Raw genomic sequence first — 26,257 nt, forward strand, 5'->3', positions numbered from 1 at the left:
GTCAAAATGTTCCAGTTTTTCTTTATTATTTTCTTTATTTTTGGACTCTGCTGACTTCCTCCATGAGGTCCCCTGGCCAGTTGCTCTACCCTTCATCAGTCAGGCTATGTTTCACCAAGAGTTACCCCAATCGAGTGGGTGATATTGTCCAGGAATCGAGGGCTACCTGCCATGAATCTACTCGGCCTCTCTCCTTACGCCCCAGTGTCACCCCCCACTTTTCAGCACCCATATTTCTCGAAAAAGGGTAACTATAGGCCTTCAAAGTTGAATCGGGACTCGTAAAGCAGGTGTGTGAGGAACTCCATATCATATATGGCTCGTACCTTCACCACCCAACCTCTTTCAGCTGGCATCCTCAGACTCTTCCACAAATGGGCGGGGCAGCATCTAGCTGCTACCAACACCACCCTTACCATGTGCCCATCCCCCCCTTCATCCACCCCCAGCCTCACCCCAAAGAGCAGCAGCCATGGAGAGACATCCCTATTCATTCCATCCACCCTTTTAATCCATGACAAAACTTCCCACCATTACGTTTGTGCCTTTCCACAGCCCAACCACATGTGGCCATAGTTCCACTTCTCACCCCCACACTTCCAACAGCATGGATATTATCCCTTATACATCTTTGCTAACACCGTCGGCGGGTTATGCCACCTATGCATGACCTTTAGGGCCTGGTGCCGATATTGCAGGTATGCTGTTAAACTGGTAACCCTTCTGCACATCAATGGCCATAGGGCATTGTCATTCTCCTGCGCTAAGTCATATCCCCATCTAATCCTAGTTGAAGGTGGGTGCCTGGATTTTGCCATTAATTTCCTCGTGTAGAGTCAGCAATTAGGCCTCTTGACCTTGTCCTTGTGAGGAGGAGTTTCACAAAGTCTGTCAAACCTCTCTGCAAGTTCTCCCCCCATCGACCCTCCAATAGGACTCCCTTCAGCTGCAGTTAGAGGAATATGGATAGTGTACCTATCTATCTGCAGGCATTCTGCTAACCTATTTATCGTGATGAAGGCCCCCTCTTCTCAATTTTTGGCCCGCTCTGCACAACCCTGCCTTATACCACAATTGGAATGCCAAAGTTCTTCAGTCCAATCTCGCGGTGGCGGTACCCAGATGCAACTCATAGCGGATGGCCATGTGGGCAGCCATCTGTTCACCCCTCTCCCTCCAGAGAGTCCACAGGACTTCCAGAATCGGGTGATGCAGCACCCTCCCCGGGATACAAGAACGGAGAACCCACAGCCACTCCACAAGGGGGACGGCGACATGACCTTGTTATATAGCTGCACCCATTGCTTCTCTGACACCGGATCTAGATGGTCATCCAACACCCAAAGCTGGGCCCCTTTATAGTAAATCTGGAGATCTGGGAAACCTACCCCGCCCTCCTCTTTTGGCACGATCGTCTTATATGCGTTCCTGTGTTTGGCCCCTACACATATGATTTTCAACAGGACTCCCTTCAACTCCTCAAACAAGGACTTTGGGACCACCACCGGGAGCATCTGGAACAGAAACAGGAACTTGGGTAATATCACAATTTGTATGCAATTTAGAGCGCCATCTAAGTAAGCCCTAGCCTGCCCCATCGCACCACATCCTTCCGCACTGTTTCCCATAAAAGCAGATAGTACCTTGCATACAGATCCCCTGCTTGTTTATACACCTGTATTCTCAAGTAACAAAAGTGTTCTTCCTGCATCTGGAATGGGAGTCTGCTAACATAATCCCTCTCTGTTCCCGACAATCCACCTACCAACAGGGCCACAGACTTATCAAAATTGACTTTGAATCCTGATAATTACCTGTATTGCTCCTGGCCATCCAGAAGACACGGCACCAAATGCATCGTGTCAGTAATGTAAAGCAAGGCATCATGCGCAAAGAGATTCATCTTATACATTCGTCCTCCGATCATCACCCCCTCCGCTTTTCACCCCCCCATAGCCCAAGGTTCCATCACAATGCGTAAAGCAATGGGGAGAGTGTACAGCTCTGTCTTGTGCCCCGTTGTAGCTGGAACGGCTGCAACACACTCCCATACACCTCCACCCTGGCTGACAGTTTAGAATATAGGCCCGCGATCCACTGCCTCCATCTTCCCCCTAAACCTATTGCTGAGAGGACTTCCCCGAAGAAGGCCCAGTTTACCGTGTCAAACGCCTTCTCAGCGTCTAAGGCCAGCAATAGGGTGCCCTCTCTCACCCCTCCCAGAGATCTAAGAATGGGAAGCATTTTCTGCATATTGTCGGCTCCCTGCCTTTGCAGTATAAATCCTGCCTGGTCTGCATGTTTTAGACCCGGAAGATAGGACTTGAAACAAGACACCAACACCCTGGTGAACATCTTCACGTCCACGTTTAGTAACGAGATGGGCCTATACGAGGTGCAGGCGGTTGGATCCTTACCCCTAATCCCCCTTTGGGATTACCATGACCAAAGTTTGAAGAAATGTGGGTGGGATGGGTGGGATGGATCCCTCTCCGTTATGGAGTTAAACAAATTGTCCAAGGGAGCAGCGAGGCAGTCCTGATACTGCTTGTATCTGTAGTAAACCCGTCCTCTGCTGTGGCCTTTCCAGTCTTTACCTTGCGAATCACCAGCAACACCTCTTCCCACATTACCTCCCTATCCAACATGTCCCTTTCCTCATGTGTCAGACTGGGTAACTTCACACCTTCTAGGTAGCCGCAGATCTCCTCTCGCCTTACTGCAGCTGGCGTGGAATAGAGCCCCTGGTTAGGACCCTCTCCCCCTTCCCCACCATGGCCCCAATTGCATTTCTTCTTCTCGTCATCCTATAACCTCTCACCCTATTAGCCAAGAGGGCCGCAGCCGCGTCACCCTGCTCATAGAATTTCTGCGGAGTGTACCTCAACCGCTTCACCACCTCCCCGATGGAGATCGATTGTAGTCCCTGCCACTCACCCCTCAGGAAGATAGCTCAGGGGCAATGCACTCGCCTTGGAAGCAAGATGACGCAAAGCAACACAGGTTTGATCCCCGGGTCCCTGCTTAGAAACCTCAGGGTATTAAGCGCGTTATAAATAACCAATTATAATAATAATTTTCATGCTGTCTGATCAGCTTAAGAATGATTAATTTTGGGCGTCATTGTACTAACATACGTCTTCTAGATTATTATTTCCGTTGGCCCGATCTGTTAAGTACTGCTAACATTTCAATGCAGATATCCATTGTTAATTTTGTAAAGGCATTGAAATTATATTGTAACTAATCAGGAAAATGTTGCTATTGGATTATGTTGCTATTGGATGATATTTAATTTTTTTATTCTTAATATGTTATGTCATATTGTGTAATTTTATTGTATTTGAGAAATTTTGTATGCACATCAAGATCTGTTGATGTTTTATCAAGTCTTTTTTATGAAGTTTTTTGTTTTTTCTTGTAAAATATATAAAGTTGTGAAACATGTTACTTGTTTGTTTTGGGAGTTTAACCCCTTAACGTTTAACGTGGCTATCCGCACCTCAGCCATACCCCTTTTTCTCCTTGTTTGCTAGGTCCCCTTAAGAGAGCCATCCCCCTCCCGCTTCCATAAAGCTGGTTTCACGAGATCACTCTCCCCCATTCTCCCTCCCCATACCACCTTCACTCACCCTCCCCTCCCCATTCCTCCACCCCCTTCTTCTCCCCCCTCCTGCCAAGGACTACAGTCCCACATATTCCGTACTGTGGCATCACGGACCTAACCACCAGGGCAAATATCCCTGCTCTGGCCCTCTTAATCCCCTCACACCTCTCTCCTAGGCATTACAGCCTCTCCATCCATGGCATATTGCGTCCCTGCATCCCTACCGCCACCTGCTCCCCACCACTTCCCCTCCATTTCCCCTCCCCCACTCCGCCCCCCAAAGAGAATCTAAGCAACAGCTATCAAACTTGAAGGATCCCCTACCTATATAGATGTGAGCCTCAGGCTAGGCCAGTGACCTAAATAGACCTACCCAGCTCTCCTCAGGTGATTTTGCCTCGTGAGGGTAGAGTATTCCGCTTCTGGAACTTCCTGACACCCTGAATCCTTCGTCGACCACGAGGCATCACCAGCCCCATCGTCTCACTGAGCTGACTGACACCCTGCCCGCCATCGGCCCTGTCACAGAAAGTCCATGTCCCGGAAGTTCCTCCTGGTTACGTTTAATGTCTTCGTCCGTTATCACCTGATACCTCTCACCTAACCATTCAAAAATAAGCACAAAGGGGTATCCCCACCTGTACTTTACCCCATTCTCTCAGATCTTCTGGTTGGGGGTCCACATTTCTAACATCGCATAAGTGTCTAGGCAGAGAGGTCCTGGAAAACGGCCACTTTCAAACCCTCGCAGTCAATAACCCCCATGCACTTGGCCTTCCCCAGCACATCCATCTTGTCTCTGTAAAAATGCATCCTCACAAGGACCGAGCAAGGTCCTCTGTATCCCCTGCCCATACGATGCACTCTGTCCAATTGGCACCGTCTCCCCTCCTTGGTGCCCAGGACCATCCCCATGATCTCCTGTATCTTCCATTCCAGCACCACCGGGGACTCCCCCCCCTCCTTTTCCCTCAGGCCAAAGAACTGGCGGTTGTTGCGCCTCTCCTGTTCTCAATGTCCTCCACCTTCAGCTAAAGTTCCTCCTCACGCCTTTCAACTTCTTGAAGGCTAGCCCGACCTGCGTCTCAAGTACCCCTTATTTCCTCCGGGATTGCTTCAATATCAGTCTTAATGGTGCCTATCTCTGCGGTGCACCATTTAGGCCCTCCATCCCCCCTTCGCTTTTGCCATTTCCCCGTTCTTTGAGTACTGGTATTGTGAAAGAGCGCCTTTCCAGATCATCAAAGTGGGCCATCTTGCACCAACCGGACACCATCCTCTTCATCCCTAACCGCCCTGTCTTTGTATGCTCACGCCAAACCACTGGCCTCTCCAAGCTCAATGGGCTGCTCCCAGCTCTGCCCCCCTCTTCAAATCCACTTTCCAGGTTCCCCATCAGTGGGCTCCCCCACACAACTCCCGAGAGGGCCAATTGCGATTCCTCCGGCGTTCAATTCCTTACCAATAGGGCAATGCGCTTGTGCTGGGGACCGGTGTCCTTGGCACTACACAATACAGTAGCTCTCTTTTCTTTGATTGATTGATTGATTGATTGATTATTTGAATAGCATATATACACAATGGGCCTCATTACGAGGTTGGCCTCATTATAAGGGCATGGCTGCCTCCAAACCCGGATCCAGGTTCCCTGAATGGGGAAATACCGGGCCATTCCGACGTTGGAGGGCCCGGTATTTCCCCATTCAGTGAACCCAGACCCAGACCATCCCCATTCCCATTGAGGGTCCCGCGAGCAGACCTCGTATTAGCGGTGTAAGGGGTTAACGGCTCCGGAACCTTTACCGGCACCGTTAACCCCTTACCGCCCACCTCTAAATGAGGCCCAATGTGTTTCAACGCGCTTCAAGGAGTGAGGGAACATGGGATAATACAGTTACATTCTTACAGGTCCTTGAAACAAATCATAATGTGAGAATAACTATCATATCATAACAGATAGTACAAGCGCATGTACTTTGACACTTGTCCACACAATAGGGGGGCAACCCAGGTGCCTGGGTTAACCACCCAATGCTTCACCTTGGTAACAGATCACACTCCTACATGGGTGCCTCCACCTGGGCACTGTGGCTCCCCACATGCCAATCTGCTCCTTAATGTGAGGGATTGCAGAGCTCGGAACAGGCCCCTACACCATCCCCAGGGGCCACCCCAGATGGTCTCCGGGCTGGACCCCTTGCCTGGACTGTGTCTCCCATTCCCCAGGGGGTGGGATGCAGTGGTGCTGCCAATTCACTTCCTGGGAACCTCAGGAGGGCCTCGTGGGGCAGGCCGTCCTATCTCCCCACCCGGCACTCAATGGCAGTCCAATGGTGGTCCGCTCCCCCTCCTTACAAAATCCTTGCATGTGGGCTGCCGCCCCTCCTGAGGCTCAGCCCTGCCGCAGCCACGTCCTGACTGGCACCTTGCTAGGCGCACTCCCGTCAGTTCACTTTAGAGCATTGGCGCCTTCAGTAATGTACCTCCAGTAATGTACCAGGCCCCATGCTGTACACGGAGGCTCCACTCCAGCGGCCACCTCAATCACATGGTGGGTGGGTTGGGGAAGCAGTCCCACCCCTGTGGCCTCCTTCTCTGCCTCTCCCCTGCAGGGGTACAACACTTCTACCAGGCCTGTCACTCACCGGATGCTTTTCCCGGAATGACTCAAGAAGACCCGGACTGGATTTGATTGTAGAACCCCGGTTAGACCTAAACCGGGGCCTCCTCTCTGTTGAGGGAAAAAACTCTTTTCAATGATATTCCCCCAGACCGATAGAAAACAGTCAAGGAGGATGATCACTTAAAAGAGCGGGAGCACACACCGCTATGACCACCAGCTGCAAGAAAACAAAACACTGTTTAGTTGTATGATGACAGTAATGAGATATGAAGACCTATTAGCCTATAGGTATACCTGAACTATGGTGGCAAGCAATTTCCGGATAACCCCTACCCCGATTTCCTGAAGGGAAGAACAAAACTCTCTAACTAGCAGAACACTAGAGGTGTTAAGGCAAAAATAAGAGAAGGAATAATGAAGAGGAAGGAAGGTTCTTACCAGTGGAATTAATTGAAGGGCAATTATAAATCCAACAACGAATGGGATAAAATAAAAAATGGGATTGGTTAGTATAGGAACTAACCTGACGAAATGAGGGGCGCACTAGGGTCGGGATGGTGCACGATGATGCAAAGCGTCCCGGAGTGCACTTGTATTAGATGTCTTCCTCAAGGAATGAAAGCAGTGCAGAAGAAGGGTCCAAAGAATCCTTAATAAGGTGATGTAGCAGCCTTCTTAACAGGGCGGGGTGAGGGGAATCAGGCAACGTGAAACAGATAAGTGAAAGAGGGTAAATACTATGCAGTCCAACAACTTTAAGCGGGTAGGTGAAAAAGCGAAAAAATACTTGCAGTAATCACATGTGGATTGGTAGCAGGCGAGGCAGGGAGGATTTATGCAGTCCGATAGGTGACCCAAGGTCCGGTACACAGTTTTCCATAAACAAGGCTTAGGGCAGTTCAAAAGCAGTCTGTTTAGGCGTGCAGGGGTCTGTTACGCAATTCAGAATTAACCAAAACAGAGCGCAAATCGAGGCAGTCCGTAAAGGCGTGCAGGCGTCTGGTACACAGTTGAATAAACCAAAACAGAAGGCAGTTCAAAGCAGTCCGTTTAAGCATGCAGGGGTCTGATACACAATTCAGAATAAACCAACCCAAGGGAAATCCAAAAAGCAGTCCGTTAGGTGCAAAAAGGATCGGAACCAGATGAGATTGAAGATGGAACTTCGGAAACAAGCTGGGAACAACTTAGAAGCAGCGTTCGACCCTTCTCGCCGTGTAATGAAAGATTCAGAATGAGGCTTCGGTTTCCCATTGGCATCATTCAGGAATGGAAGCAGGAATGCTGGGACATGTAGTCCTTTCAGTGCTGTGGGCAATAGCAGCCACAGCAATAGCCAGTTTCCATGGCAGCCTCCACTGCCTATGGAATGGTGCTGAAAAGCGCTTGATTCTCTTACCTAGGAGGGCACCAGGTCTAATAGATGGATTATACCATGTCCGGCGAATAAATCCTTTTAACCAGCGGGATACCGCAGAGCCCTGAACCGTAACAGCATCCACCCCCAAAGGCGGCGGCAACCCGCTGTGGGCGTGGAAGCGGCGCAGCAGTAGAGGTGAATGAATGTTCTCCAACGGCTCCCAAGTGCGATCTTCGGGACCATACCCCTTCCAATCGACCATATAAAAAGGCCGACCTCGACGCATTCGAAAGCCCATAATGTCAGCCACTTCGAATTTATAATCCCCTACAGAAGCGACCGGGGATGGGCCCACGGGAAGACGGACAGAAGCAGAACAAGGCTTTAACAGGGATACGTGGAAGACCGGATGGATCTTCCAAGCAGTCAAAAGACGCAATTGCATAGCAACTGGGTTAATAATGGCAGTGATAGGGAAAGGAACGCTTGCCATGAATCTTGAGGTGAAGGGCAGAGAGCCAGACCTTTGAACCAACTCGATAATCAGGAGTCGGAAGGCGATGGCGATCAGCGAACTTCTTTGCCCGGACCTGTGCTCAAAGCAGATGCAGGCGCACATCCCGGTGAATTGTATCCATGTCCCGAAGGCAGGCCCTCGCCGCCGGGTTGTCGACAGGAAGGGTAGGATCGAGAGGCAGAGAACGCGGGTGTTGACCATACAAAGCAAAAAAAGGGGAAACCCCGGAAGCAGAATGAATAGAGTTATTGTATGCGAACTCCGCAGGTGGTGGTAGTGACAACCAAGACTTCTGATACTGCAAAGAGAGGCACCGCAGATACTGTTCTAGTGTTGCATTAACCCTCTCTGTTTGCCCATCGGTTTGTGGATGATAAGCCGAGCTGTATCTGGCATAGTTATGCAAGGCCTTCGTCATGGCCTTACAAAAGTGTGCCGTAAATTGAGGACCACGATCAGATACAATGACCACTGGTAAACCAAAGAGATGGAAAACGTTCCTTAAGAAGAGCTCCGCCAATAGAGAAGCTGAAGGAAGCCCTGCACAGGGTATAAAAATGGCCATCTTAGTAAAATAGTCAACCACTACCCATATAGTGTCCGTATCCCCCACCGGAGGGAGTTCCACTATAAAATCCATGGAGACCATGTACCAAGGCTTGTGAGGGACAGGTAAAGGCTGCAACAAGCTGACCGGCTTGGAACTGGATGACTTACATTGAGCACAGACAGAACATGATATCAAATAATCCAGCACATCTCTCGACATGGAGGGCCATCAGGCCCAGCGACGTAGTGAGTCCAGGGTCTTTTGTTGTCCTGGATGAGCAGTCAACAGGGAGTCATGGGACCAGGCGAGTGCACGTTGCCGTGCTTCTCCCGGAGGAATAAATAGACACCCCTGGATGTAAGGAAGGCCATGTACCACATCCAGGTGAAGAGATGTACACTCCTCCGGATGCACAGAGACCCAATACGGGATAATTGAATGCAGAATGGGTTGTGGTGTGCAGCCACACACCACCCGACATGGCAACAACAGACTAGGATGAGCAGTTGTGTCATTCGACACCGTAAATAATCGTGACAAAGCATCAGCACACTTGTTGAGACGGGCCGGGCGTAAAGTAAAGTGAAAGTCGAACTGCGAAAAGTAAAGGTGCCAGCGCACTTGCCGAGCTGTAAGGCATTTCATAGACTTGAAAGCCAGCATGCTTCAGTGGTCAGAAAACACAATCACAGGATGACGAGCCCCTAACAGTTCATGTCGCAACTCTGAGAAGGCTTATTTGATAGCCAATAGTTCCGTTATCAGGTAGTTCTTCTTGTAAGGGGTCAGTTTTCTGGAAAAATAAGATACAGGGTGCACTTCCCCAGACTCACGGCAGCGTTGGGACAATACGGCCCCAACGGCAGAACCGGAGGCATCTGCCTCTACCAAAAAAGGCAAGAGCGGATCCGGATGTTGCAAGACAGGTGCTGAAGAAAAGGCAGCTTTCAAGGCGTAGAGTGCTGTCTGAGCTTCCGAGTTCCACTCAAAAGGACTTTTAGTGCTAGTCAAGGTGGTGAGAAGGGCAGAGAGGGCAGAAAAGGAATGAATGAACCGCCTATAAAAGTTAGAGAAACCCAGGAACGAATGGAGAGCTTTGATGGATCCAGGAACCGGCCACTGAAGGATCGCTTTGACCTTGGAATGGCTCATTCGGATTCCATGATCAGTAAGATCATAACCCAGAAATTCGACAGCTGTAGAATTCAACACACATTTTTCCACTTTCACAAAGAGATGGCTATCCCGGAGCCTCTGTAGCACTAAGCGGACATGGTCAATGTGTGCCTCTTTAGTAGGTGAGTAGATCAGTATATCATCCAGTTAGACCACCATGAATTGGTCCAGATAGTCGTGAAAAATATCATTCATGAAGGCCTGAAATGTGGCCGGGGCATTACAGAGCCCGAAGGGCATGACGAGATATTCGAAAAGGCCATACCGCGTCATGAAAGCGGTCTTCCATTCATCCCCCTTCCTCATGCGCATGAGGTTATATGCTCCACGCAAATCCAGTTTGTAATAAATGGCTGAAGATCCCAATTGGTCTAAGAGGATGGAGATGAGCTGGAGACGGTATTGGTTCTTCACTGTTACTGCGTTCAGAGCCCTGTAATCGATACAGGGGCGAAGGTCACCCTCTTTTTTAGGAACGAAGAAGAGGGGGGAGGCAGCAAGGGACTTGGATTGTCTGATGAATCCCATGGCCAAGGCTTTCTCGATGTACTCCTTAAGGACTTTATCCTCTGCGACTGTGAGGGAGTGCACTCTGCGAGACGGAATCTTGGCCCCAGGGATCAGATCGATCGGACAGTCATATGGGCGGTGAGGGGGCAAGTGCTCAGCCGCCCTTTTATCAAAGACATCCCTGAATGCGGAGTACTATTGGGGGATCTGTAGATCTGCATGGTTAGATATAACTCCAATGAGAGCCATCGAAGCCACCATGGCACATGAGGACGATGCCGGTGTAACCACTGTGTCACTGAAACAGGACTCGTTACAGACCTGCGAGGGAAACTGCATGGTTCTATTGGACCAATCAATGGCTGGATTGTGAAGCTGCAACCAAGGAATACCTAGGATCACTCTAAATTGGGGTGCCTTGATTAAATCGAAGGATAGAGTCTCTGTATGACCCTCCTTGGTTTGCATACGGACCAATAAGGTACTTTGTGTGACTAAACCAGAAACCAGAGACGTACCATCGACTGCATGGACCGCCTCCGGTCGTTCCTTAGTCAGGATCGGAACACCATTACTGATGGCGTAGTCCATGTCCATGTAGTTGCTGGTTGCCACAGAATCGATAATGGCAAGAGCACAAAAAGATTTGTCAGGCAAAGGAGAAAAAACAACTAGGAGCCCAATTGGCGTAGCTGAAGAAATATTGCCAATGGAGGAGTCCGAAGAAGAAACACCCGGCAGAGGGACTCCATCTACTGCCGGGGTTGCGCATTTCCCATCTTCTTGATGGGTTTTTTAGGACAGTCCTTGAGGACGTGTTCTGCGGAACCACAATACATGCACAGATTGTGCGATCTGCGATATTCGTGTTGGGCTGGAGTCAAAGGGCCTCTGATAGCCCCCACCTGCATGGGTTCTGGAGCCGAAACCCTAGGAGCGGAGTCCAGAGCAGGAAGAGTGGGCGGCACATGTCTTTTCTCCCCTTCACGTTCTGCTCTACGAGCATCAATCTGAAGAACCAGATCCAGCAGTTCTCCATAGGCAGTGGGAACCACAGGAACAGTTGTCAGAATGTCTTTGAGCTCATCAGAGAGTCCCTTATAGAAAACAGCTGACTTCTTCTCCTCAGGCCAATCTGTTTCAGCAGCAAGTTTTGATTGAAGCGGGTTAGATAGGAGAACAGAGAGGAGGAACCCTGACATAAACTCAAAAACTCCAAATCTATAGCCTGAGACTTGTAACGGGTGTTGAATACCCTGTTCATTGCGGTAAGGAGAGCATCGCAATCATACAGCAGGTAGCTGTTAGTCTCCAATAGTGGATTTGCCCAAGCGGCCGCTGTACCCCCTAAAAGGGAGAGAACAAATGCGGCCTTAGTGGTAGAATTAGGGAACGCAGTTGGGCGGCACAAAACGTGCAGTTTGCATTGATTTATAAACGTCCGATACTGCTTCAGATCGCCAGAAAAATGTTCCAGGGGTGCCAACGGGAACTGGGTGGCCATGAGGACCAGAGTTTGGTCAAGACCTGGAAAAGGAATGCCTGACCCGGAACCCGAAGCCCCCGAGGCATCGGGTCCCGTAAGACAAGAGCTTGCCAACTCGTGCAAGGCCTCCATCCGGTGATGCATAGCATCATTTGCAGCAATCATATCAGCCCGAAGGTCGGCCACCAGCTGCGTTACCGTGGTCAAAGGGTCTGCCCCTTCCATTGGCTTCCTATTCTGTCACTAACCGGATGCTTTTCCGGAATGACTCAAGAAGACCCGGACTGGATTTGATTGTAGAACCCCGGTTAGACCTAAAGCGGGGCCACCTCTCTGTTGAGGGAAAAAACTATTTTCAATGATATGCCCCCAGACTGTTAGAAAACAGTCAAGGAGGCCGATCAATTAAAAGAGCAGGAGCACACACCGCTATGACCACCAGCTGCAAGAAAACAAAACACTGGCCCTCATCACAAGGTTGGCGGAATGGGTTTACCGGCACTGGTAAAGGTGCTGGTGCCGGTAAACCCATTCCGCCCTACCACGAGGTCTCCTCGTTGGACCTACAATGGGCGCCTGGAAAACCAGGCGTCCATACCGGGTCCCGCGAGGACACCAGGGAGCTCACAACGGGCCCGTTGTTAACGGGCCCGTTGTGAGCTCCATCCCCATTCCCATTGAGCCCTATGGGGGCTCGAATGGGAATGGGGATGGACCGGGTCCGGGTTTCTCGGACGGGGAATTACTGGGTCCGCCAAGGTTGCGATTGCCCGGTAAGTCCTCATTTGAGGAACCCCCCGGGCCCGGAATGCGGTAAGGAGGCAACCATGCTGCTAAAAGCGGCTGCCGCTAAAAGCGGCATGGTTACCTCCAACCTCCTGATGAGGGCCACTGTTTAGTTGTATGACGACAGTATTGAGATATGAAGACCTATTAGACTATAGGTATACCTGAACTATGGTGGCAAGTTATTTCCTGATAAGCCCTACCCCGATTTCCTGAAGGGAAGAACAAAACTCTGTAACTAGCTGAACACTAGAGGTGTTAAGGCAAAAATAAGAGAAGGAATAATGAAGAGGAAGGAAGGTTCTTACCAGTGGAATTAATTAAAGGTCACTTAAAAGTCCAACAACGAATGGGATAAAATAAAAAATGGGATTGGTTAGCACAGGAACTAACCCGACGAAACGAGGGGCGTACTAGGGTCAGGATGGTGCACAATGATGCAAAGCGTTCCGGAGTGCACTTGTATTAGATGTCTTCCTCAAGGAATGAAAGCAGTGCAGAAGAAGGTTCCAAAGAATCCTTAATAAGGTGATGTAGCAGCCTTATCAACAGGTTGGGGTGAGGGGAATCAGGCAACGTGCAACAGATAAGTGAAAGAGAGTAAATACTATGCAGTCCAACAACTTTAAACGGGTAGGTGAAAAAAGCGAAAAAATACTTGCAGTAATCACACGTGGATTGGTAGCAGGCGAGGCAGGGAGTACTTATGCAGTCCGATAGGCGAGCCAAGGTCTGGTACACAGTTTTCCATAAACAAGACTGAGGGCAGTTCAAAAGCAGTCTGTGTAGGTGTGCAGGGGTCTGGTACACAATTCAGAATTAACCAAAACAGAGGGCAAATCAAGGCAGTCCGTAAAGGCATGCAGGGGTCTGGTACACAGTTGAATAAACCAAAACAGAGGGCAGTTCAAAGCAGTCCGTTTAGGCGTGCAGGGGTCTGGTACACAATTCAGAATAAACCAAGCCAAGGAAAATCCAAAATGCAGTCCGTTAGGTGCAAAAAGGATCGGAACCAGATGAGAGTGAAGACGGAACTTCTGAAACAAGCTGGGAACAACTTCAATAGGAAGCAGCATTCGACCCTTCTCGCTGTGTAATGAAAGATTCAGAATGAGGCTCCGGTTTCCCATTGGCAGCATTCAGGAATGGAAGCAGGAATGCTGGGACATGTAGTCCTTTCAGTGCTGTGGGCAATAGCAGCCACAGCAATAGTCCATTTCCATGGCAGCCTCCACTGCCGGTGGAATGGCGCTGAAAAGCGCCGGATTCTATTACCTAGGAGGGCACCAGGTCTAATAGATGGATTATGCCATGTCCGGCGAGTAAATCCTTTTAACTCGCGGGATACCGCAGAGCCCCGAACCATAACAAGGCCTCTATCGCTGTCGGCGGGTGGGGTGTGTGCACCAGTCTCATACCACTGTTTACCTTGGGAGCCCAGGGGGGCGAGGGGGTTCTCTCCTTCAGCTCCTCGTGGGTGCCTTTCCAATATTCTGGTACCCGCCCAGACTTTGCCAACTATGATCCTCGTCCACCAGGCAGCAAGAACCTCAGGCCTCTCCACCGCCTGCCTCTTGTCACCCGGCCTCCCAGCCCGGGACCATTCCTGCCACTGTACGAGGTCGGGGCACTTCAGATCACCCCGACTTCTGCAGCATATCCTCTGCAGTCCCGAGAGCCTCTGTGGTGGCTCCAGGGCATTCAACTCTGCCACTGCTCCGCCAAATACAAGGGCAGGGAATGGAGCCTTTCAGTCAGGTATCCATCTTGCCTGTGCCCCCTGGTTGTCCGCCACAGGTTTCCTTTTTAACCTGTAGTCCCTTGAACTCTTTTAGCTTTGTACAATACTTGGCTTCTTATCTTATACCCTTCTTGGTATGCTTTGACTTTGCCAGTACTCATATTTCATCCAATACATTCTGTGACATCTGCCACAAGCACCAACTTTCTTTCACTCCATTCATAAGTGTGCAAAACTTGTCTTTACTCTATTCGGCATTCAAATGTGCTTATTTTAACTTTCAGTTTGTTCAGTATTCCAAAGTACTTGTTTTTGCATTCAAAAGTACTTGAAATGATTTTCAGTTAATTCGGCATTCAAAAGTACTTATTCTGGTATTCACAAAGTATTTAGAATAACTTTCAGTTCATTTGGTATCCAAATCAACAATGTTCAATGCCTCTCTGCCTGCCAACCAGGCGCTTCCCCTTCACTCACTAGCCGAGCTTACGACGTTGCAAGGTCTCACCCGCACCGGGTTCTCCCCTGCTCGAGCGGGACCTCGCTCCTCTCCCAGCTGCTCTCCACGGCATTGCTCCCTGGTGATGCTCTGTCCTCGCCCCCCGGACTTCTGTGACCACTTTGCTCGGTGACACCAGCTTTCCACACAAAATCTGCTACCAGCTTCCCGCTTTCCTTAGCGTTGCTTCCTGCTGCATGAATTCTGCATTCGGCACCGGGTCTCGAGCATTCCACTTGCCACGCCACTGCTCATAAATTGCTTCCCCAGGTGCTGCCTCGGCCTCTTTGGCTTGCACGGCCTCTACAGATGATCCTGCCTCCACAGATGACCCCCTTCACAAATGGAGGTCGGGTTTTACCGCCACCATAATGATTCCAGGAAAGACTTGACCACTCATCATCAGAACTGTAGTTCTGCTGTACTTATGTTGTCCTCCTCCTCATCCCAGAACGCAATTGAGAAGGAGAAATGTCTGTATTAACAAAAGGAGGCTGACATGTGTCTGTATTAATAAAAGGGGGATGATATGTGTTTGTCTCCATCAAATGAGGATGTGGCTTCCTAGCTTGTCTCAGTGTTGAGGTTATGTTTATGGGGGACAGTTTCAAGCGAACAAAAAAGAAAGGGTTGGGAGTAGCCTACAAAGGCTTTGGGGAATAAAGGGTTCAGTGTGCAAAGAGAGATATCATGTCTCACCCAAGGATGTCCTCTGTCCACTCCCCAAGTTCCCTCCACCCAGGTGATCCTCCCTCACATCTTCACCGCCAGGGTCAGATTCCAAGAGTGATAGCCTTTCCCTGGCCACCTGAGAAAAGGATCCTGGGAGAAAGGAAGTGAGGACGCCCTTAGGTTCCTCATAGTATGCACTGTGCTCACTGTTCAGGTGATGTTTATGTTATTTTTCAGAAAATGACTGCCCAGAACTCCAACACCCGGGGCCTAGTAGCACTTATGTTCTGAATCTCTGATTGAGGCTGCACTTTGTCTCTACCGGGTATGCAGAGTTGCCGAATGGAAGTCACAGACCTCGTGCTCACCCTCTGACAAACTGGCCTGTTGCCTACTCCAAAGGCAATACTGTCTCCCAATCCACTCCAAGAAGAGGGCCCACATCCAGGCCCGTATTTCTGGAGCCTCTAACAACACAGCTGAACTCTTCAAAATCTGCAAGGAACTAGCCAATCCATCTGGAGTCTCCGCCTCGCCTCTTCCTTCTCAGGCCCTCTGTACTTCACTGGCCACCCATTTCACTTTTAAAACTAAGGACATTCTGACTTCTCTCTCTTCCTCCATTCCTCCCCATTCCCCCGCCTCCCTTGGCCTCTTATCTACCCCTACCCACTCTCTCCTCTTTCTCAATTATCACAATGGATGAAATCTTTAGAGAAGTCCGCTCTATGAAGGTCTCATCCAAACAGGTGTCTCACTGTTCTTCAAGAACCATTAAGGACATTTCCCTTGCTCCGGCTCGCGCTAACTTCTGCAATCACTTTTTAGCAATTGGCTCTTTCCCTTCTTCTCTCAAGTACTCCCTTCTGCCCCCTTCCTCAAAAAGCCTTCAGCCGACCCCTTGGGTCTGACCAACTACCGCCCTATCTCTATTACACCCTTCCTTGGGAAATCCCTGAAGAAGTTGGTCTTCCCCCAACTGACCCAACACACTGAGCTTGCTGATTGTTTACATGACCATGAATCTAGATTCGAGCATTTAGAGGCATGGAAACTGCTCTACTGAACACCCATGAAGACTGCTTGCAAATCTTGACAACTTTTGCTATTCTCATTCTCCTTGACCTCTCCTCTGCCTTTGACAAAGTTAACCGTTCTATCCTCATAAAGCGGCTCCAAGATACTCTTGGTATCTCAGACTGGGAACTGGATTGGCTGACCTCCTTACTCACTGACCGCTCTTCCGAGGTGCTCATGGGCTCCTTCTCCTCCCCCACCACTCTCTCTACATGTGGTGTTCCCTGGGGCATATCCTCTCACCTTGGCTTTTCAACATCTACCTTGCACCTATTGCTCACCTGATCTCTGCCTTCTCTCCTCATTTCCAATGTTATGCAGATGACACACAACTTCTCTTCAAGCTCCCCTCTCCTCCTCCTCCTCTGCCTCCTCTATCACCCTGACTGCCTGTCTGTTCTCTCTCCTCTACTCCTCACATCTTGCACCTTGCCAAGAAGGCCCACTTTCAACTTCACCGTCTTAGAGGTATTGTCTCTTTCCTCACCTTACCCAGAAGCGCAACGTCTCTCGAACTCTGGTCCTCTCCAGGCTACTGCAACAGCCTCTTCCTCAACCTGCCTCTTTCTTCACTCTGTCCTCTTCAACTAATCCAGAATAGGGCGGCAAGATTTATCCTTGGCTTCAAGCCCTGGGAACATATAGCTCCAGTTCTAAGATCCCTCCACTGACTCCAGCTTGCCACAGGGATTAAATCTAAGACCCTTTGCATCATGCACAAGGCTGTCTGGGGCCTGCAACCACGCTACCTCTAATTCTCTCTTACTAAATACTGTCCTTCCAGATCCCTCTGATTTTCTGGCTCCAACTCTCTGCTGATCAAACGCTTCTCCAAGCAAAGCACGGGGGCAGATCTTTCTCCTCAGCTGACTCCCTCCTTTGGAATAGTCTCCCTCTTCTCTCCATCTTGAACCGGACCACCTCAAGGTCTGCAAACAACTCAAGACCTTTCTCTTCTCCTCCGCCTTCTCTCTTCTCCTCCCGTGCTAACCATGCCATTTGTCACTGAGATTGGTGACCTGTTCCCTCAAGAGTCCAATAGGGTCCTGGCCTTCTGCCCAATTGCCCCCAGGACCCCACCCCTTGCACTGCCCTCTGGGCCCACACCCGCCTGTCACGTGGTTTGCTTCGGCCATGCATTTAAATGTAGGGTGGTAGTCCTCTCTCTCCCCCTGGGATGTCTCCACCCGTTCACTTGTCTTTTGCCTCCCCAACGGACACCTCTGGTGTTCCTCACCTAGGGGACTATAATAGCACTATCCCCGCCCTCTTTTAATTGTTTCCTTCTTTTTCACTGCACTTGCACGCTCCGAATGTCACAAGGCTTAGTAGGACCGCTTGTCGTTTCTAGTTATTGATGGTCATTTTCATTGTTTATTTGCTTCCTTGTTCCGTTTCCTTGTGCCTCGTGTCGCTTTGAAACACTGTCTTGTTGTATATGCGCCTTATAAATATCCAATAAATAAATATGCACTGTGCCCTCTGATCAGGTGAGGCCTTTAGGACGTTCAGGTCTCACAAGGGAAGCGTTGTAACTCACAACTCAAACCATAAACTAGTATGGGAATACCCAACCACTCGCTCCAAACAAATTCCCAGGACTCTGAAAATGAGCAATAACATTTATACTCTTAGAAATGGAATGGCTTTGTTTAAGGTACTATGCTCGTAAATCAGATGAGGAAGCTGACAAGAAAAGCTCCCACAGTGCCAACGATTTGCTGTCGCCTATTATCAATAACATACAATAGACCTGGAACTCAAACTTCTGATGCACATAATAGTGTCAGACAGGCACAGCGCCTGGTTTGTTGCTGGACGTTCAGGTTCATGGAGTACCAGTCCTCATATCTAGGATGTACTTATAATTCCAATAGAACAGAACTGGATGTAATTGATTTGATTTGATTTGATTTTTTTATTTATAAAGCGCAAAAAACCAGGCCCAGGGGCAACCGGGCGCATACTCTTAAACATGTTACAAAAAGCAGTAGTTACAGAAGTTACAAAAATATACAGCATATATATGTACCGAAGGGTACCATTAACAGCGTATAATACAGGGACAGAGCAGAGAGAAAATGTATATTCAGTTCTGTCCCCCTTCGGAGTCTGGACTGTGTCAAGGTCTCATGAGTCTTGGGAGAGCAGCCATGTTTTAGCATTGTTCTTGAAGGAGTGGAATGATGGTTCAATTCTGATAGGTGTGGGCAAGGTGTTCCAGAGTTTGGAGGCCAGGACGGGGAAGCTCACCCCACCAGCTTTTTGGAGTTTGCATCTAGGCACGATGAGGCTGTGAGTTTGGGCTGCTCTGGTAGGTCGAGTAGAGGTGTGGCGTGAGAAGCGAGCGGACAGGTAAGGTGGGGCGTTGTTGTTCAGACATTTGTGAGTCAAAGCTAGGGTTTTCAGGGCAATTCTCTGTTTTACCGGGAGCCAGCGTGAGTCCAATCTGACGGAGGAGATATGAGAGCGTCTCGAGATGTTTAAGGCTGCCCTTAAGGCATTATTTTGTACAGTTTGCAATTTATTAAGGTTAGACTGACTGGTCCCTAGGTAGAGAGAACTACAGTAGTCGATTTTGGCCATAACAAGAGTTCTGGCGAGTGTGATACAGTTGGTGGAGTTTAGGAAGGGTCTACAGGCAGTGATAAGTTTGCAGGTGTAGGCCGAAGCTGACCTAACTGCATTTATTTGTCTGTTCAGAGAAAGCAAGGAGACAAGATAGACCACTAGCGTCTTAGTATCTTTGGAGACTTTAATGTCATTGCCGTCAATAATGAAGGACTTGTAGGTTTGGTCTAGTTTGTTGAGCCGATGATTTGATCCTAAAAGTAAGAGCTCAGTCTTATCATCGTTAAGGCAAAGTTCGTGCTGTGCCATCCAGGCCTGGATGACCGAGTAAACATCGTTAAGGGCTTTGGTGTCAGCTGTGTAGTCTCCTGTGATAGGGATGAGTATCTGGGTGTCGTCCGCGTAGTTAGTGTAGGAGACACCCAGATAGTCAAGCACATCGAAGAGGGGCTTGGTGAATACGTTATACAACGTAGGGGATACACACGAGCCTTGAGGAACACCACAGTGAATGGGGGAGGGATCCGCTGATGCCAGTGGTGAGAAGACCCTCATGGATCTATTGCTCAGGAATGAGTGGATCCAGGCATTGGCAGAGTCGGAGAAGTGGGCTGCGGATTTTCAGATGCTGGCAGAGTATTTGGTGGTTGACCAGATCAAAAGCCGCGGAGAGATCAAGGAGAAGGAGAAGAGCTAGTTTCCCATTGTCCTTCAGTGACTCCATCTGAGTTTTCAAGTCGATCAGAGATGACTCCGTGCCATGTTTAGGGCGGAACCCTGATTGTCTTAAGCCCAGGAGATTGTTTAGTTTGAGGTAATCCTGAATCTGCATGTAGGCTGCGCGGTCCAGGATCTTGAGCAGGAATGGGACTGTAGTGATAGGTCTGAAGTTAGTTGGGATATTAGGGTCAAGGAAGGGTTTTTTGAGGAGTGGGATATCCCATGCATACTTTAGGTTGTCGGGGACAATACCCGTCTTGAAAGAAGCATTTATGAATGCTGTAATGAACGGGGCTAGCTCATGAGATGCTTCCTTGATAATAGGTGCTGGGCAGGGGTCGCCTTGGCAATTGGAAGGTTTTAAATTGTTTATGATGTTTTCTACTTCGAGAGTAGTGAGTGGGGAGAAGGAGAAAGGTTTATGCGGGTAGGTTAAATGTGTATTAAGTGTAGGTGTGCTCGGTGGTTGGTCAAGCTGTAGGGATTTCGGTTTGTCCCAGATTTTAGATTGGAGGGTAGCAATTTTACCCAGGAGTGCTGACTGAATATTGGTGCACCAAGTGTTGTCTTTGGAGCAAGAGTCAGGGGGGCTGCAGGTGTCTCGAGTTCCTTTAGGATATTAAAGAGTTCCTTAGTATTGGACTGGGCTGACATAATGCAGTTATTATAAGAATCTTTTTTAGCCTGGAGTACAGCTTCTTTATAGTTAAGGGTGGCTATCAGAAGACTGTCCTTGTGGGCGTCGGAGTGGTGACTTCTCCAGCGTGACTCTGCTGAGCGTTTCTCTTTGCGTAACACTCTAAGCTGGGGAGTAAACCATGAGTTAAGGTGTGCTTGTTGTTTGGGTTTCCTCAGTTTGAGCGGGGCGATAGAGTTGATGGCTGCAAGCAGTGACTGGTTATACTTGTCGGCTAGGTTGGTGGGGTCTGAGCAAGTGTCAGGAGCGCTATTTAGTGTGGGAAGGATAAGGGGGAGTATTTTTTCTGTCGTAATGTTCTTTTTATTTCTAGTGAGGGTGGCTGGGGCGACCAAAGGCCTGGGTGGTGGGGTTGCTTCAATGCTGAAAGTGATGGCATGGTGGTCAGACCACAAGCAAGGGGCGTTGGAGATTACGCTAATATTGCAATTGGTGTCACTAAGCCAGTCAAGGGATTGCCCTTTAATGTGGGTGGGTTCCTGTATGTGGTGAGTGAAACCTAAATCTGTTAAGGTATTAGCTAGGTCGAGGGCCGCAGGATCATTAGGGTCTTGGTGTCCTAGATTGAGGTCGCCAAGAATGATGGTTTGGGAGTTGGATTTAGCATTGTTGAGTACTAACGTAGAGATATCATCCACAAAGGATGTGGGTGGACCAGGGGGTCTGTATATTAGGTGGATGGTAGCCGTTTGGTTAGCTGAGAGTCCAAGCTTGACAGAGAGTAACTCTGCAGTTTCCACCTTAGTGCTTGGGATGGTTCTAAATCCTAATGAGTTTCTAGCGATGAAAGCAATTCCTCCACCTCTCGAGGTGCGATCACATCTGATGATGGAGTAATCAGTGGGGATGGCCAATGAGAGTGCCAGGCCGGAAGCCGCGTGCAGCCAGGTCTCGGTGATGGCGATGAAGTCGAGTTCCTGAGTTTTGATAAGATCAGCAATGTCCAGAGCGTGCTGAGAAGGTGTTAACCGATAAGCATTAGACACAGGGATGACCATTGGCCTGCAATCGCTTCGCCAAGTAAAGGTTTGGCATCTGCCAACTCAACACTGATGAAACTGTCAAGCCGGAGAGTTACAGCCAAGCTTGGTAAACAGAATTAACTCCACACTAGACCAAGAATGTTTCCGGGAGAAGTAAAGCACAGAGCCTCTACAATAGGACGAAATGGTTACCTCAGTAGGCACTGGAAGTAATCAGGAACAGGTGACCTCCACCAATTGCACAAATACTCACACATATCAATATGCTGACTCTCCCCTCTGCACCAACAAACAATAGAATGCAGCTATACCCCTAGATGAATCTGCTGCACAGATAATTATACACCTTCATAACACCTCAACAATCTTTAGAATGCATATATCCCCACGAGAAATCAGCCCAGCTGCACACATAATTCTCATATACTAACACCACCACTGCCAGAATGCATCTACCCCCAAGTCAAGTCGGCCTTTCTCTGCACATACTACTGATCTCACACAACCTCCACACCACTCCTAGCACTAGAACGCAGCTACCCACCACGGAATTGCAACCTGGCTGCACACATACAGAGTGCACCCAAGCACAACTTACTACCCTATTCTCTCCACTGACCTGGCCTACGGTCCCAAAGGGCGTTCATCCCACATCGCTTTGAGATCACACCAATGGTAAATAAGGCGCTATACAAATGCCCACTAACATAACATAACAATTACACAATGAGGTTTTTACTTTTTTTCCAATCACACAATTAATAATGCATCATAAAGCATTTTGTCAATTGGACGTAATAATGAAAATTATATGTGTAGCTAGAATTAATAACACTTTGAAGGAAATTGTACCTTTTAGAATTTCTGACAAGGTCTGCCTGAAATACTCCCATCGCTGAGAATCATCCAGTGGAGCCGGGTCAATCTGAGCAAACCCATTCTCTGTGATATAAATTTCAGGGTCCTTGAATGTGTCCTACAATGAAAGAACATATGATATATTCAAAATGAATAAAACATGCACTGGCAAAGCAATTGTGTTGAATGCTGTAAAAGTATTAGATGGGCATTTGAAAGATATCAAACTCACGTGTCCAGAGAGTATCATCCTCTGTAACTCTGATCATGTGGCAAGCCTTTACTTCATGAGCAGATATCGACATCAAGTATGAAGGTCTGGCACAATTTACAGGGATTGCCATCAAAACATCATGTATTCGTAGCATTGCCACCCAATGCTGATATTCTCACACTGCTGGCAGGTTCTAGTATGTCAAGACAGCATGACAATACCAGGTGCCAGTAACCCTACCACTCTTAAGGACAGCAGTGTCAACCTCCATTATGCCCAGTGTGATGAATCCCTGAATGTCATCACTTCTCCCCTGGAGGGAGCCCCTTCCCATGAGGTCAAGGAGGTGAGGCAGCTACCCGATAATACCCCTCGGGTGGTACTCAGTGTGTGGATCTCATGGCGAGGGATCCCCCTATGGGACTAGGGAGGACTATCCATGGAGAACATGGTTTGTCCACAGTGCACCACAACCTCCCTCATCCCCCTATCCTATACAGAGCACCATAGTTCTCTGCACTTCCATGTATTTGTGTAGGATAGACCACCCCATCCTCATGAAAAGTACTGAGACGATGAAGAGTAAGGACTACCTACCTGAGATAAAAAAACAGAAGAGTGGGATGGGCAAAAGTCCAACTAACCCAATAGAGATTGAGCATGCCAATACTGAGACGAAGAAGAAGTGTGGAGCAATGAGGAACGCCCCGCAGAACCAAAGTAGGCTTTCCAGTCAATGTGAACACTCTATAAGCATAAAAAGTGTGGAGGGACTCAAAAGGAGTGTTTCCCACCTTCCCAGGAGGACCCACGAGTCTGGAGAACATCCAGCGAGGAGCAGCACCAAAGCAGGAGGCTGTCCATTGTCAGAGCTCTCTCTCGAGCGAGAGAGAGAGCAAGACCGGAGAGCAGGGAACGCTGGAGAGAGAGGTACTGCAGCTCTCTAGGACCTGACGTTGCTCGGTCCTATTTCCCAGAGGCGAAGCAGCGGTACAGCCTTCGAGCGCTGCTGGACTGTGCGGTCCCCGAGATGTACTGACACTGCAGGGAGCCAAAAGGAGAACGAGCGGCCATGTGCAGTCGGTGAACACAGGAGACAAGCAAGAGGCTGGTTCCCATCCCAAGGCGAGCCACCGCTGTAGGCAGAAGGCAAACAGGGTCACAGAAAGTATGGGCGCACTGGCGAGGACAAGGGTAAGGGGGCAAGGCTTGTAAAGAGTGCAGAAAAAGTTGCTAGGCCTAATGAAAAGTCAGAGATGGTCTGGGGCCCTATTCATTGTTATTAGTGTCACATGTGCTTGCCTAGAGAAGGCCCTGTCCAGAACTAACCGGACATCTGAGGAAATCTTCCTCGTACCAGTATTTGGCAAGAAAGAGAGCCAAGTTGGCTGTAGTGAAAAGAAAGAGGACATTTGGGACTAGGACCCACAACAAATATAATAAGCCTGAGAAAGGCCAGGCGAAAGGAGTCATTCCCCCTGGCATTGCAAACTACATCATAAAGCCTGAGAAAGGCCAGGGGAATGGAGTCATTACCCCTCACATTGCAAACTGGTTCCTATGGTCTGGGAAAGCCCAGGGGAAGGAATCCACTCCCCCCTGGCATTGTGAACTGCCTCATAAAGGACATAAGAAGGGCATGGGGAAGGGAGTCATTCCCCTAGCCTTTGTGAACTGTCATAAGGGGAGGAAGGATAGCTCAGGGGCAATGTGTTTGTCTTGGAAGCAAGGCAATGCAGCGTAACACAGCTTTGAATCCCAATCCCGTGCTAAGAAACTACTTTTTTGGTACTAAGCACATTGTAAAAGAACAATTATAATTATAAAGAGCCTGAGAAGGGAGTCATTCCCCAAGCCTTTCATGAACTGTGGTAAAGAGCCTGAGAAGGGCCAGGGGAAAGGAAGACATTCCCTACCACTGTGAAAAATACAAACCAAGAAAGATCAGGGGAAAGGAGACCATAAACCCTGGTATTGTGTATTGTGAATCAAAGCAGAAGAACGCCCGGAGAAGTAAGTATACCTGGAGAAGGGAGGCATTCTCCAGGAACCCAATAGTGAGGAAAACTATGGACAACAAGTATGATGGAACTTTTGAGTTTGAACCGAGAACATTGCATCACCTCAAACTGTGTTGCTTCCTGGAAAGGAACTGAGACTTGGAGAAGGGATTCATTCTCTCAGGTGCAGTTCCCACCTGCCAATAACTATAATCCAGTGTCCAGAAGAAGGGAGCCACTCGTCTGGACCAGGAAGGCCCAGTACCTCTTTAGTTAACTTAATAGCGTAAAGGCTAGAAGTAGGCATATTGACACACAACGGTGGACTCTTTTTTGGATCTAACTGGACATTCTGACAGACTCCTTAGTTCCTTATTTGAGGCAGTGAAATCCCTCTTAGACTTAGGGAGGGATAGCTTTCCTCTTTATTTTTGAACAAGTAAAGGTTTATGACAAAAAGCATGCCACCTGTGTGTCAGTCTCCTCCTTCTGCGCCTTTACACCAGCTAGTACAATAAGCAAGACACTATTTGCCCAAAACACAGTAGGTAGTGTCCTATTCCATTACGCTCAATTACATGAGTGTCAAATTCCATGTTGTCTAGTTCGCCCAACAATGTCAGGTTCCATTATGTGCATTTACAAGAATGAAGCCAAGTCCCATTATGCACAGTTAACCCATGTCCACTATACACAGCAGGTTCCAAATTCCCCGTTGATCAATGGTCAGTGTAATTAACTGTAATTATGAACAAATTGCATTTAGTTTTACAAATATCTTTCATGGTCTTTGTGCAGCTGGAGGTGAGGTAAGACAGACATCCTGGCAGAAAGGAATGCTACCATTCTGCCAGACCAAGTAGAGGTTCCATGTGTTATTTTTACCTGACTGCATTTTGTTGCTTAGGCTTGTCCTTCCCTCAAACCTTCCAAGACCCATTTTCATCCCACTGCTAAGTACCTTGTCCCCTATCCCTGCTCCACAGACCCTCATTCCACATCTCTGCTTCTTTCTCTGGATAATCCTGTTCATAACTCTGTTTGAGTTTCCTTTTCCTCCAAGTAGTGGTCATGGAAATTTCCAAGCGTTGCCTATATCTCCAGGAATATACAGTAGCCGTTGACAACGAAGGTAAACAGAATTGCCTAAACCTTAATTTTTTGGGGCGTTTTTTCAAGGTTTTTGCTAAAATTCCACTTACTTTTTTCCACTTGACAATGTAAGAATCCTCTCTTATTTTTTAATATTTTGTTTATTTCCCATCTTTTTACAGAGCTGTAAGTATAACGGTACATTTTGCTATTTAAGTGGCGTACTGGCATGAAAGGATGAGGACAAGAGCACACATTATATTTATATATTCTAACTCTAAAATTAATTGATTTGTTTTTTTTCTTGTTTTACATTTTGAAGTTTGAATAGTTGCTTTTAAGGCATATGTAATGAATTAAATGATTTCCCTTGACTTTTGTTTAATCAATATGTTTGAAGGTCACAATTCCTAATATGGAATGAACATGACACCAAAACAGTAGAGATGGTAAAACAAATCAAACTTTTTGTACCTGGTGAAAATGATTGATAAAATAAATCGAAACCTTTTGTTTTA

General features: G+C 48.4%; 1 protein-coding gene across 5 annotated transcripts in view; it reads right to left on the reverse strand.

The window, feature by feature from the left end:
* LOC138516615 (cytosolic beta-glucosidase-like) overlaps positions 1 to 26,257 on the reverse strand; it is a 677,786-nt gene that overhangs the window by 338,766 nt on the left and 312,763 nt on the right. For all 5 annotated transcript variants that reach the window (XM_069631881.1, XM_069631880.1, XM_069631883.1 and 2 more), the window contains one exon: positions 22,428 to 22,551. In XM_069631881.1, the coding sequence (XP_069487982.1) occupies positions 22,428 to 22,551 (124 nt within the window). The remainder of the gene's footprint in view (positions 1 to 22,427; positions 22,552 to 26,257) is intronic.

Source organism: Ambystoma mexicanum, chromosome 6q, assembly GCF_040938575.1.
Source record: "Ambystoma mexicanum isolate Mex_15411 chromosome 6q, UKY_AmexF1_1, whole genome shotgun sequence".
In the NCBI taxonomy this organism is placed as follows: domain Eukaryota; kingdom Metazoa; phylum Chordata; class Amphibia; order Caudata; family Ambystomatidae; genus Ambystoma; species Ambystoma mexicanum.